The sequence below is a fragment of the Peromyscus eremicus genome, chromosome 3 (genome assembly GCF_949786415.1).
Source record: "Peromyscus eremicus chromosome 3, PerEre_H2_v1, whole genome shotgun sequence".
Taxonomy (NCBI): Eukaryota; Metazoa; Chordata; class Mammalia; order Rodentia; family Cricetidae; genus Peromyscus; species Peromyscus eremicus.
In genome coordinates, this window is record NC_081418.1 from 35,260,984 (window position 1) to 35,273,727 (window position 12,744).

Below are 12,744 nucleotides of genomic sequence, written 5' to 3' on the forward strand. Positions count from 1 at the left end.
TCTCTGTCTCTCTCTCTCTCAAGTGGTTCTGCCAGCAAAAAGAAACATAAAGTGCAGCTCACCTAAATCAACAGCAGATTGATGTACATTTTTCCTTTGTGTGAATTGTTTTCCCCCTACTGAGAAGTACCTGCTATTTACAATCTGTTACTAGGTGATACCAGCAAAGCACATTCTCCCCATCTTCCAGGCAACCCTATACATTTCACTGAGTATTTGCAAGTTAAAATACCTGTTGCCGTGCACATGAGAGGCACAGAATGCAAAGCTGTAATGGAGCAGGGTGGGGTCAATGACAGCACCGTTTTCTGAATGTTCCATCAGTTCTGTAAGGTAGCAGAGATGCCTGTGACAGCCTCTCACACCATAGCGGGCACAGTATTCATCTAACACAAAGACTTGGCCAGGGCTAAACCACCCCTGCAAGAGAAAAGAAAATGACACATATTTCTTCTAAGATTTGCTTTTCTGCATGCATATTTAGGCATTGTAAGCAGCAGCAGTAGAGTGTCTCTTGGCATTTGTTTTGCTAGTTGAAGTTTTAAATGCTGTTGTAAGATGGAATGTCATCAGTTTTGGAAGTGACTGTTGGCACTGGCAATCTAATACCTCTGTGACAATGTGTGGCACCTTGCCCTTCTCTAGTGCTATTCAAAACTAGTCAAATTCTATTCACAGGATTTATTTACATTTGTCAGTCACAAAGAGTGATGCTCCCTAAACTCTGATTTCTTTATGAGTCAGTTAAAATGAGAATAATAAAGTAGATGCTACCACTGAAATCGACCATTCACTGAAAGCATTTTATAACATAAACTAGAAAAAAAATTTCAGTAAGTCCACGGGTGGTGGTAGCACACATTTGTGTGCTTATGCCTGGAATATTTTTTTCTCAGTCTGCTCTTCTGTGATCCTAAGAGTTAAGATTTTCCAGGAGTGGTTTCTTGTTCTTCTGAAGTAAGATGCTGGCTCTGGGAGTGGGGCAGTAAGCAAGCAGCCAGTTTGGTTAATGCTGGAGGATAGGGTTGGGTAGAGCAGCTTCATAGACTACCACGACAAACTCACGTGCATGGATTATATTAAAATGATAAAGAGAAGAAAGGGGCTTTTAGAGGTACTACAGGGGTACTACAGCAAAATGTATTAACAAAGGGAAGGGAAGAGATGTCACCCCAACCCTCCATTGAGACAGGAAAAGCACTCAATTGTATAGGACCACAGAGAAAAATCATTTAGTGAGTCTTGATTGACAAGCAGGCCCATTCTTTCTCCAAGCACTGCTCATAATCTCATCATATTCCCTTCTCACTGTATACAAGACACATAGTAGCATTTTTCTCAGATGTTTTCTTTTCCTTTCCCTCCTTCCTTTCCTCTTCCCTACCTTCCCTTTTATTTTAAGACCAAGACTCACTATTTAGCCCTCTATGGCCTGAAACTCTCTATATAGACAGGAATGGCCTTGAACTCACAGAGACCTGACAAATCTGCCTGCCTCTGGTTTCAAGTGCTGGAATTAAAGGTATTTGCCACCAAACCCAGCTCGATTCTCAGACTCATAAACAACTGATGAATTGTCAGTGTAAGCAGAGCAGTTTATTTATTTCTTCGTGTCCACTGGATATCTCCAAAGACTTGAGAACACAACTGTCCGAGATCTGACTTCGAAGAGAATATAATTTATTCTATGAAGTTATTAGGCATAGTATCCGTGAGAATCAAGCAGTGAGAGGAAATGCCATTTCCAATAATAAATAGTTGTTAGGCTATAACTTTAATCCCCACACTCTGTAGTGTCTGGGGAAATATAAATGATAATATCAAAATTTTGCTTTGCATTCAACACATACCAGGTAGCAGTTAGCTACTTAAATCACTTCTCTATCTCTATTCCTCTGTTCCTTTGCCCCTCTATGCCTCCGCCTCTCTCACATTCAAATTATCTTTGGAGGGCTAGATGAAATCAAAGCTGTCCTGTTTTGTATATTCCATTGTATTGTTAATTTTTCTGTTTCTTCCCTGTCACTTACATAGTCCTAGGAATCAAAGAGACAGGTGCAAGACAGCAATATCTGATGAACAGAACATAAACTTTAAAATGTCTGCGCAGGGATTGGTGGATCCTGTGACGGAGGTTTTCCATCTTTATTTAAAGCATCCTCCTTTTTACTCAGCATCGTCTGGGGGACAGTGATAAAGCAGTTCAGCATCTATTCCAGTCCATTCTCCCGACTATTGAGTGGCACAGCAGTGGTCTTCAAGTGTATAATTTTCAAATTGAGAAGCAATCGATTGGAATTCTTTATCCCTAACCCCAAGTACAGTGATTAAATGAGTCAGGAATACAATGTTGTTTTACAGCAACTGTTTCTCACTTTTGAAAATCTTTTATTCTAACCTAAAGGTAGAATAGACAGACAGATTTGTACTTACCAAACAGGAATAGGAATCATTCAGTCTGTGATCCAAAGTCTGTCTCTGGAGAATTCTGAAGAGGAAGGCATGGTCAAGCTTGCAAGGACTAGCAGAAATAAACTCATCCATCCCATGCTTCTGAAAACGGTCTGCATCTGTAAATTCAAAAGGTCACTTACAGTACATTTATGTTTCTGATTATTAATAGGAATATAGTTTACAAAGAACACAAAATTCAGGCCTCATGATAACAGAGGACCACCCTTTAATTCACTGTTTATGATGCAAAGAATTCATCATATTAATATGAATTGCAAAGTCTGAAGCTCCAAAATGATAGGAAGAAAATCCACAACCCGTTTAGAATGAACACATCCAAAGAAAAACTTTCAGCTGCATGTATTTATTATGTGTGTGAGTGTATGAATGCCACGATGCACATATGGATGTCAGAGAACAACTTGCAGAAGTTGGTTCTTTTGATTCTGCTACCATGTGGGTTTCAAGAGTCAAACTCAGGTCATCAGGCTTGGTTGCAAATGACTTCATCTGTTGAGCCGTCACACAGGCTCAAAATCCAACTTTTATTCAAAGTTGCTTCTAATATCTACTCAAAGAACAATCTTATTTTCCAGTTTAAGGGAAGGTGGTGTACTTGGGAGGCAGAGGCTGGTTTCTGTGAGTTTGAGGCCAGCCTGGTCTACATAGGGGATCCCAGGCCAGTCCTGGCTACATAGTAAGACCTTGTCCAAAAAGGGGAGCAGGGAGAGAAAAGTTGATGTATTTTACAAATATCCTTGCAAAAAGAAGTAACCAGAAAACAATCCAAGTCTCTTCATAAAGGAAACAGCAATGATGGCCAGAAGCCTGCTTTCCAAATGGCAAACTAGGGCAGATATAAGCACACAGCTTCAGCTGGATCACTTCCAGTTTGCTTTTTGTATGGAGCTTTTAATGGGACCAACTTCAATGCAGAAATGGCATTGAACGCTCTCAAGCTTCAAGTTTAAGAGACACGAAAAAGGGAGCATCGTGTCTGTGCAGATATGCAGACAATGCACCACATCCCAAATGGCACTTCAATCAAAGGTTCAAATTTATTGTTCTTTACAGATTGCATCTTTCAATGCCTGTGGACCCTGCGGGTTTATCAAAAGGCAAGCTTTTATGATTGCTTTCATTAATGGTATGTTTTGTCAAAGTCTTCAATGTGATTTACTAAATATAGACAGAAAAAGCCCCACACTTTCCAAAGGAGTGCTGGGGTGTTACTACATTAGCTCTGAGCAAGCAGTCAGTGACTGGAGTGGACTCTTCCACAACTGTAAACATGATGCCCATTGTTCCTCAAAATTCATACATAAATCCCTTTCTGGTCATCACAAGAAAAGAGTCCTAAATGCAAGCTAAGTGTAGTTTCTAAAACCTATGTGGAACAATCCTAAAACTGCAAAGGAAAAGAGACAAAAGTTTATTGATTAAACCCAATTATAGAGTCAGGCTCATAATAAAACTCAATATTGATCTGTGGACATGATGCTAACATAATCAGTCACATTTAGATATTTAGTCCAGATCATATTGATCCATGTCAAGTTCAACTTTCAGCCATATTTGTGGATGGAAGAACTATATAATTCAAGCTGAAGGGTCTTGAGAATCACATTAAAAATAAAAGACACAAAGATGAATGTACACCTCAGGTCCACATAACATGAGAAACTGAATGCAGCAACAAAGCAATGGAAGACAATGCATTGATGATGTAAGGTATGCAGTGGCCATTTTTGAATAAAATATCATTTGTTCTTTTACATTTAATGACTACCAGATGATGAAATATATGACATGATAAGTAGTACTAAATTGATGAACACTAAACGTTTTTCTTGGGTTGAGAAATAAGACAGTTCAACTTATCTTTTATCCTGTCTAAAGTCTTATAAAAGTTGAACATATAGGAATATGAAACAGCATCAAGGGAGTAGGAGGCAGAATACCACGGAAGGCAAAACATATGCATTTTCTAGCTGAAGGAACTGATCTATTTTAGCATCTTCATTTCTCTAGGTTAAAAATTTGCTTAGTGTCACCTTTATGAGATGATTATTTTTATAAAATAACTGCTGATTTTTAGTCATTATTTCTTTCAGCAGAGGTCATAAGCAGCAGTTAAAAATAACGACCATTAATGGTTTATCTGTGGAGAACAGGATATGTAATAAATTTCAGAGGAAAAAAACCTCTCATAATTCTTATTTTATTATAAAGGCTTAAAGAATCATTTTTAAAAGCAACAGGAAAATAGTCTTAAAAATACATATTTCTGAAAACAAGTCTATAGCTAATTTTTACAATTAAATAACTTTTTGAACTGATAAAGCAATATTTTATAAGATACAGCTTCAAATAATTTTTACTAATGTGACAAAGCACACACAAATGAAAAATTAGATTAACGATAGCATTATATGTTATCACATATATAATAATCACAAATATTAAGTCACAAATGAATATTCTCCATTAAATTAGAAAATATAGGCCAACAAACTCACTAAAATTTTAAGGCAAATCAAAATGGGAGCTAGGGAGTGGTGGTGCACGCCTTTAATCCTGGCACTCCAGAGGCAAAGACGGGTGGATCTCTGAGTTCAAGGCCAGCCTGGTCTACAGAGTGAGTTCCAGGACAGCCAGGGCTACACAGAGAAACCCTGTCTCAAAGAAAAAAAAAAAGAAAAAGAAAAACGAAAACAACAAAACCAAACCAGGGCTGATAAGATGGTTCAGGGAGTCAAGGCACCACTTGCTGACAAGCCTGGAGACCCGGGTTCCATACCCAGAACCTGCAGAGTAGGAGGAGAGAACTGACTGCCTCACGTTGTCTTCTGAATGCCGTACATTTGCTATCGTACATGCTTGCTACCCAACAAATAAAAATTATACAATCTAATAATAGTAATAATAATAACCATCATCATCATCATCATCATCATCATCATCATCAACCTGCAGGCCCTCAGGGCTACAGCTCTATCCCAGCGTCTCTGCTCCTACTGTGTCAGATAAGCACAATGCAGAACTCTGTATGAAAAGGTATGTCACCATCAGCTTCCATGAACGCAAGAAGAACTACAAGTCAACTCCAAGAAAACTCGGACCTCCCTGTGTTACAAATACTTTTATTTTTTAGCTTTTCTATCTAAAATTCAAACTTTATTTTTTCTAACACTAAAGCTGGTTTAGTTGTCTGGCCTTTATTTTAAACAAAGAAGGGCAATGGCTATGAGTGCTCACAGCACACTACGAAGTACAAGGGATGGTATCAGCTTAAAAGCAAGGGAGTAAGACAGAGATGCCTGCTATTGATCACTCATTACTTTCAACAGAAATTTCATTTTATATATTACAATACAATGTCACAGAATACACAAAGTGAGTTAAGTGAAGCAGAATCTCAGGTCATGTGGCACAATTAATATCTGTGGTAAGAGCAGCTACAATCTACTTATTTAACAGCATGAGTTAATGAAAGGTTTTCATAAAACCTACACCCTACAAATCTGTTACTTTGTATCTTTTGTATATCTCTACATTTCTTCATTCACATTTTTGTCTCATAAACTAAAAAAAAATAGCTATAATATTGTCTAATTTCTCATTTTTAGAAGAACATATTTTCATGTAGTTTTCCTTTGGCATAACTCATCTATACTTTACTCTTAAAAGACACAGTTGAGGCATCTGAATCAGTTAGAAAATGTGTTCACAATCACCTGGTATAGCCAAAGTCTGTTGTTTAAAACTGGGTTGTATCAGGTTACCTTCAATTGATGTTTACTGCAAGAAAAAAATTACCCAATTTTTTTCCCAAATTTAAAAAAAATAAAAAAATACCTGTAGTACTATTCAAATGTTCACTGGTATGATGCCAGCAAACTTCAGTTTAGTCTGTCTTCTGAAACAGTGTAAGAAAATTTATCAAAATAAGCCAGCAAGAAATGATCTTAAATGATGCACTGTGATAGTGTCATAAATTGTGATGATTAACCTATGGACTAACTAGAGATGTGGGACATGGTAATTGAGGGTGGAGTTTCTATGGTAACAATTGGATATCCATGCTGTAATATCTTTAGGTGGTATTGTCACCAAGAGTGCTAACAGTGGGTGGAATAAAATCCAAATTGAGCAATACTGCTGTTGTCTAGAAATTCAAGAAGTTTGAGAGGTTTCATTCAAGTGGAACCTGAAAATTTGAACGTTTCATTAGCATAATAGCTGTGTGGACTCAAGGGCAAAGAATAGGAGGGTCAATAGTTTCAATTCATACATACAGTTAATACTGACTTGAAAGTAACTAAGGCACAAACACAGAAGGACCACCATAGACCTGGCTGACTGCTCTGCTGGGAGAGAGGACATTATATTGGGTGGGCACTGACCCCAACTAGTTTTGTGTGCTCAATGAGCCACATCTCCAGAAGGGCATCGAAGTCAGAGTTCAGAACGTGCAATGCAGAAATTACTTTCTGTTTGCACTGCATAGTAATGACTTAGCTGCTTTTGCTGCTCTTAGGGCAAGACTCTACTACTCAAGACACCACATGCTTTGGTTGTAGGACATATAGAAATCTAGCTGGAACCTGTTAGCAAGCTCTCATAATGTCCAAAGATACTATGCAAGCTGCTTGGGGTTGAGGGCGGGGGCAGTATTTTCAGTAAGACTCTTACTCAGTTGCGGACCCTGTGTGCTCTAGTTCAGACTGATCAGACAGAAAAATGCCCTTTGCTGCAATAGTGGCAAGCCAGTAATGGGAGTAACCAATGCTTTTTGATTAGATTGGAGGGAATTCACCCCTGATACTGCAAGCCTGGTCAAAACCCATGACTTAGGAGGTCAGGGGCCATAGTGAAGAAGCTGTTTTTATTTTTTGCTAAAATGGACACAGCATACTTCTCAATAACTATGTTCACATGCATGGATTAGTGCTGTTACTAGCTTTGGTCAAAGAAGTTCCCTTTTACAGTGGGCAACAGAGTAACTGCAGAGACTCCTAAGTGATAAAATGCGGAGCATCAGGAACTGCTAAATATTTTGCCTTAACTAGAAGAACTATTTTACTCCCTCTAAAGTCCAGAGAATGCCATGGAAGTGGGACTGAAAAACATCTAAGAGTAAAAGAGAAGAGAATTAGGAGGAGCTTGAGATGGAATGCCACGGTCAGAGGCACACAAGGCCTCATCTTCCTTAGTATAGACAGTTAATAGTTACAGGAGGAGGGAGATATATTTTCTTCAGTGTGTAATCACCAGTAAGGAGTTCATATTTATAAACCATCCCTCACCCAGGATCCTGTAAAAAACCCTAAAAATCTCAATGCATCTCTCTTTCACACACACACATGTGTGTGAAAAATCAAAACTAAAAAACCATGACTGTACAAAGGAGACTAGTTGGGAATAGGAAAGGCATCTGGAGAAGAGGGAAGGGAGCAAGAGAGGATAATGAAAGGTGAAACAGATAAAAACATATCATGTACATGTGTGAAAATGTCCCAATAAAACTCATTACTATGTAAAATTAATATATATTAATTAAAAAGAAAAGTTACGCTAGTTCAAGAGTTAAAAACAAAACAAAACAGTCCATATCTGGGCAACAACTCACTAGAAAAAATAGAAAAAAAATGATATAATAGCACTCTTAAGTATGACATGTTTAGAAATTAGCCTAGCTGAGAGTAAAGGAGTGGTCTACAGACAAGAGGCCAATATTAAAAAGGATGTAGGAGTTTTGAGTGAATGAAGATATATTTTACAGGTGCAGCTGAAACACCTTAGTATTATTAGTCAGATAAGAATTTGGATGCATTCTAGTTCTTTTTCTCTATGAAAGTAAACAGGAAGAATATAAAGTGGACATAACAGTAGGTACAGAGAGTTAGATGTACTTCATTATCACAAAGTAAATAGCAAGAAGAGTGAGATTAGGCTCACACATGAAAACAGGAGTGATAATTTCAAACATAGAGCTGAACAAGAAAACTAATACTACAGTATTACTTATGAGGCACTGACTGCTCACATATCAAACACGGATTTACAAGAAGACAAAGGAGTTTCACATTAGATACTGTGTAACGTATCCCATGAGATAAAGAAGGGAGTCTGGTATATGAATGTTGAAAGAGCCTAATTCTAAATACTCAGTTATGCCTATTGAGAATCTAAACCAGGAGAAACAAAAGTATAGATCATCCAGAGGGGGCAAAATAATTCAGGGACAATGTGTGATTAGAGCAATAGCAACACACAGAAAGAGGAAAGCATTCGTACGTGTGTGTGTGTGTGTGTGTGTGTGTGTGTGTGTGTGCACTCACGTGCACATGCATGCATGCTTTTGTGCTGATGGAGCCTTGTATCTGATGGTTCAATATGATAGCCCATGGCATCATTTCTAACCTGACATTTTCGGTAAAAAAGATGCAATTGATGTGACCAGGCTAACTGAAATGCCTAAACGAGCCTCTAGAACAAGCTCTTAGAGAATATTCAACATGTGACTATGTATGCACTACTGTGGCAAAAGGCTGCTAAAATGTGAAACAAGGAATTCAGAGGTGTCAAAGGAGTTGAGATGAAGACACAAATCCCAACTTTCATTGTTTGGCCTCTCTAGAGTCTTTAAAGATGCTCAGATGTAATATACTCATGAGTGTCTAAGAAGTAGAGGGTAATTATTTGATGCGTGAAAAGGAAAAGAAGAAAATAATGCATGTCAAGATGTTACTGTCTCAGAGAAAAATCTTGACAATAAAAAGCCACAACTTGAGCTTACAGATAGAGACAGACTGGTTTATCTAGAAATAAGGGAAGTTTGTAAAGGAGTGTAACGAGATAAAGCATTTGGTCCAGTGATCATTCCAAGTGTGTTAGAAACTCCTAACACTATCACACAGCATACAATCAATCACCACTGAATTAACCTGACAGATACACCAGGTCTCAATGTTTTAAATCAGCATATAGAAGCTGATTGACAAGTGACATTAAAGCATTTGGAGATAAGAAAACCTGTTTTTTTCTTTTTCTTTCTTTCTTTCTTTCTTTCTTTCTTTCTTTCTTTCTTTCTTTCTTTCTTTCTTTCTTTTTAACTACATGTTCCTCTTATCACTCTACAACACAGAAGGGCCTAGCTCAGTATACTTGCATGCTACCAAAAACAAATGCACAGTGTGACTTTTCCACATTCAGTGGAATTTCATCACAATATTTTCCTCCTTCTAACAAGAAACCTAGGCTAAAAAATACAAAAACAAAATAATTTCTTTTTGGAATGTCTGTAGAATTTTTAAAAATGTTTTTTTGATATTATAACTATAATATTTCTTCCTTCCTTTTCCTCGATCCAAAACCTCCCAGGTCTACTTCAGATTCATGGCCTCTTTATTTATTATTATTATTATTATTTTACTAATTGCTATTACATGCATATATGTATAGACATATATATCCCTAAATATAAGCTGCTCAGTCCATCAACATACAGGTATCACTTACTCCAGATTTATGTGAAAAATTAGATAACTAATTCTATGACTAATAGGAACTACTTTTATTTAATTAGTTAATTAATAATCCAAGCTATAATACTAAACAAATTTCGCTCAATTTTGTATTTTATTAAGGTTACTTGATAATCAAATTAATTTTCACAAAACTTACAAAGTTGAGCATCTGCCTGGAGAGTTCCTCCTTTAGGATTTAGCTTCTGGCTTTGAACCACAGGAACTGGTTTATAAGACTGGCCTGTGGCCCTGTACATGGCTTGTACCCATAATATTCTGTCCTGTTCATCATCACTGGCGAATATTACGGTATCCCCTTCTTTAACAGCATTAAAAAACACCTGGCCACCCTGAAGGCCTGTGGAAGAAGAAAGACACCATTACAATTTACACGATTGGCGATTTTAGTCTTTATTGACCCAGCTTCATTCATATGAGCTCAATGCTTTAAATGATCTTAGTTGAGGATCACATCCCCAGTCCATGATTTAAAGGTACACAGCAAAAACACTTCTACGTACAGCTCAGGGAAACACTCAGCTCTCGACAAGAGAGCATTAGGTAGTACAACAAACATACCCCACAGAAAGACAGAATGAAATCTGGAGTTTCATGCCAAAGAAGGAGATTCTTTGTGTTGGTATATTTATCATTCTACATGTAAGTGAAATATGAGTTCAGGTAAAACAAAAATACAGGGAAGGTAAAAGTGATACTTCAGTTTAGGTGGTAGCTTAATCTTTGGACAAGTGGTATTTGTATTTGCAAATGAACAATTAGAGAATATGGTATGTTAATTTAAAAATGTATCTAAGTTTGTGTTTCTTAAAATTGCTGATTAATTTTACTACCCTCCATATATCCATTTATTCACTCATTTTCAAGCACCATGTGTTCAGTTCTATAGCCATGACAGTTTGAGGACCCACACACACCTGGGATGCTTGACCTTAGAGTATTTGGAATTTGGACTTGAGCTCATTACAAGTAATGAGTTATCTGGAGGGTGAGATCCCTGTCTCAATACCAATTTCACATACACTTATACCCAAAACATGCAGGTAATTTTTATATAGTATTCTTATTGTCCATGGATTTTAACTGCAACTTGTCAAATAAGGTCAGATGTAGAATTTTCTAGCTGTGGAATCATATGAGTATTCAAAGAATGTTTCAGATTTTGAATTTCAGATTTATCATTATATATAGTATATTATTATATATGATGTTCAACTTACTTTAATATACATGGAGGGACAGAAATATAAGAAAGTGTTTTGTAGAGGAAATTAGAATGTAACATATATGTTGGAGTGGTGGTGCCTACCTCCCAGTTAAAGGGATGTAGATCGCTGTGAATTTGAGGCCAGCCTGATCTACATAGTGAGTTTCAAGCTAGCCAGGGCTACACAGACTCTGTCTCAAAATTTATCTGTCTATCTATCTATCATCTATCATTTAATTGCCATTTCATTACCTATTTCTTTGTGATTTTGCTTCCCAGTGAAGTTTCTGCATGTATTGCTCTAGCTCATATAATTTTTCTATCAGCAAAATTTAAATATTTTATTATTGTATAAAAATAATAGAGAAGCAAATGATGGTAAAAGACATAATTTGAAACTTAAAGTCTTGTCCAGTTACATGAGCTTCAAATTAGCCTTCCGTTCATCAAGGGGTGTTTTAAATGAAGAACAAACACAGTTGATCACAAAGTTGCAGACATCCGCACATGACTGGAAAAGTGGTTCACTTAGCATTACCTGGGTGGGGGTCTGTGTAATCCACAGTGTATCCTTCAAGTTGCATTAATTCCTGTGGTTCAGACTTTTTTTCTCTATAGCTGCACATAGCAAAGGTGTACTGGCTAACCTGCTCGGCGGAAAAAAAAAGAGGGAGAGAGAGAGAAAAAAATGGTTTGCCGTTACAAAAAGAAAAATAATAACCAAATTTAACTTTTAGTTTTTCTTTACCAAGGCTTTCCTCCAAGCATAAACATGTAATTTGCATGTAAATTATTCTATTTTTAGCATTCCTCAAAACTCAGCTTTGAGACTGAAGTGCCTTTCATGGGTCTGCTGGCAGTGAGAGCTCATACATTATGTAGGAGACGAAAAGCCAACCAACGAAATGCAGTACACAATCATTCTTTCTGTATATTCACAAACTGTACGTAACTTGCCTTTTGGTCCCCAATTAAGCATGAACGACGAACAGATCTCCAGTTTTCCACAGTTATGTAGGAGCTTTACATCACACCTGTATTAGTAAGAGAACTCTCAAGTATTATTTTGTTTTTGTTTTAACTTAAGCTGGTTTTGATGACAGCAAACTGATTGCTTTATTCCTTATCCACTACCATTTCCAGAGTTCATCCTCATCTTTATTTCCGCCTCGTTTTGGTGCTATGAGTATTTTAGCACTTAGTAACAGGACACGTTACTATTAAGATATGTAACCTTAAACATTAAATATTAATTTATATTTTATTAATATTACATTTCTGTAATATTAATGTACTTCCTCTTTATTAGTTTTCTTGCTGTTCACTGCTTCTTGAATCTCATTTTGTCATTTTGAATTTAATTTCTTCCTTTAATAGAAGCTCTTGTGTGTATACTCCTAAGTGCCAGTCTGGTTGCTTTCTATATAGTATGTAGTCTGGCAATCCTGTAAGCATTTTGAAGGTAATATTCCATTGTTAAAGGGCTATGTGTCCATGCTGAAAAGTTTGGTTGAAGCTCAACTGTGCTTTCCT

The 12,744-nt window shown here is 36.9% G+C and overlaps 1 protein-coding gene across 5 annotated transcripts in view; it reads right to left on the reverse strand.

The window, feature by feature from the left end:
* Window positions 1-12,744, reverse strand: part of Cadps2 (calcium dependent secretion activator 2) — a 540,468-nt gene that overhangs the window by 157,351 nt on the left and 370,373 nt on the right. For all 5 annotated transcript variants that reach the window (XM_059257429.1, XM_059257428.1, XM_059257427.1 and 2 more), the window contains exons 10-13: window positions 11,750-11,858; window positions 10,144-10,344; window positions 2,434-2,570; window positions 233-420 (exon numbers count right to left, since the gene is read on the reverse strand). In XM_059257429.1, the coding sequence (XP_059113412.1) occupies window positions 233-420; window positions 2,434-2,570; window positions 10,144-10,344; window positions 11,750-11,858 (635 nt within the window). The remainder of the gene's footprint in view (window positions 1-232; window positions 421-2,433; window positions 2,571-10,143; window positions 10,345-11,749; window positions 11,859-12,744) is intronic.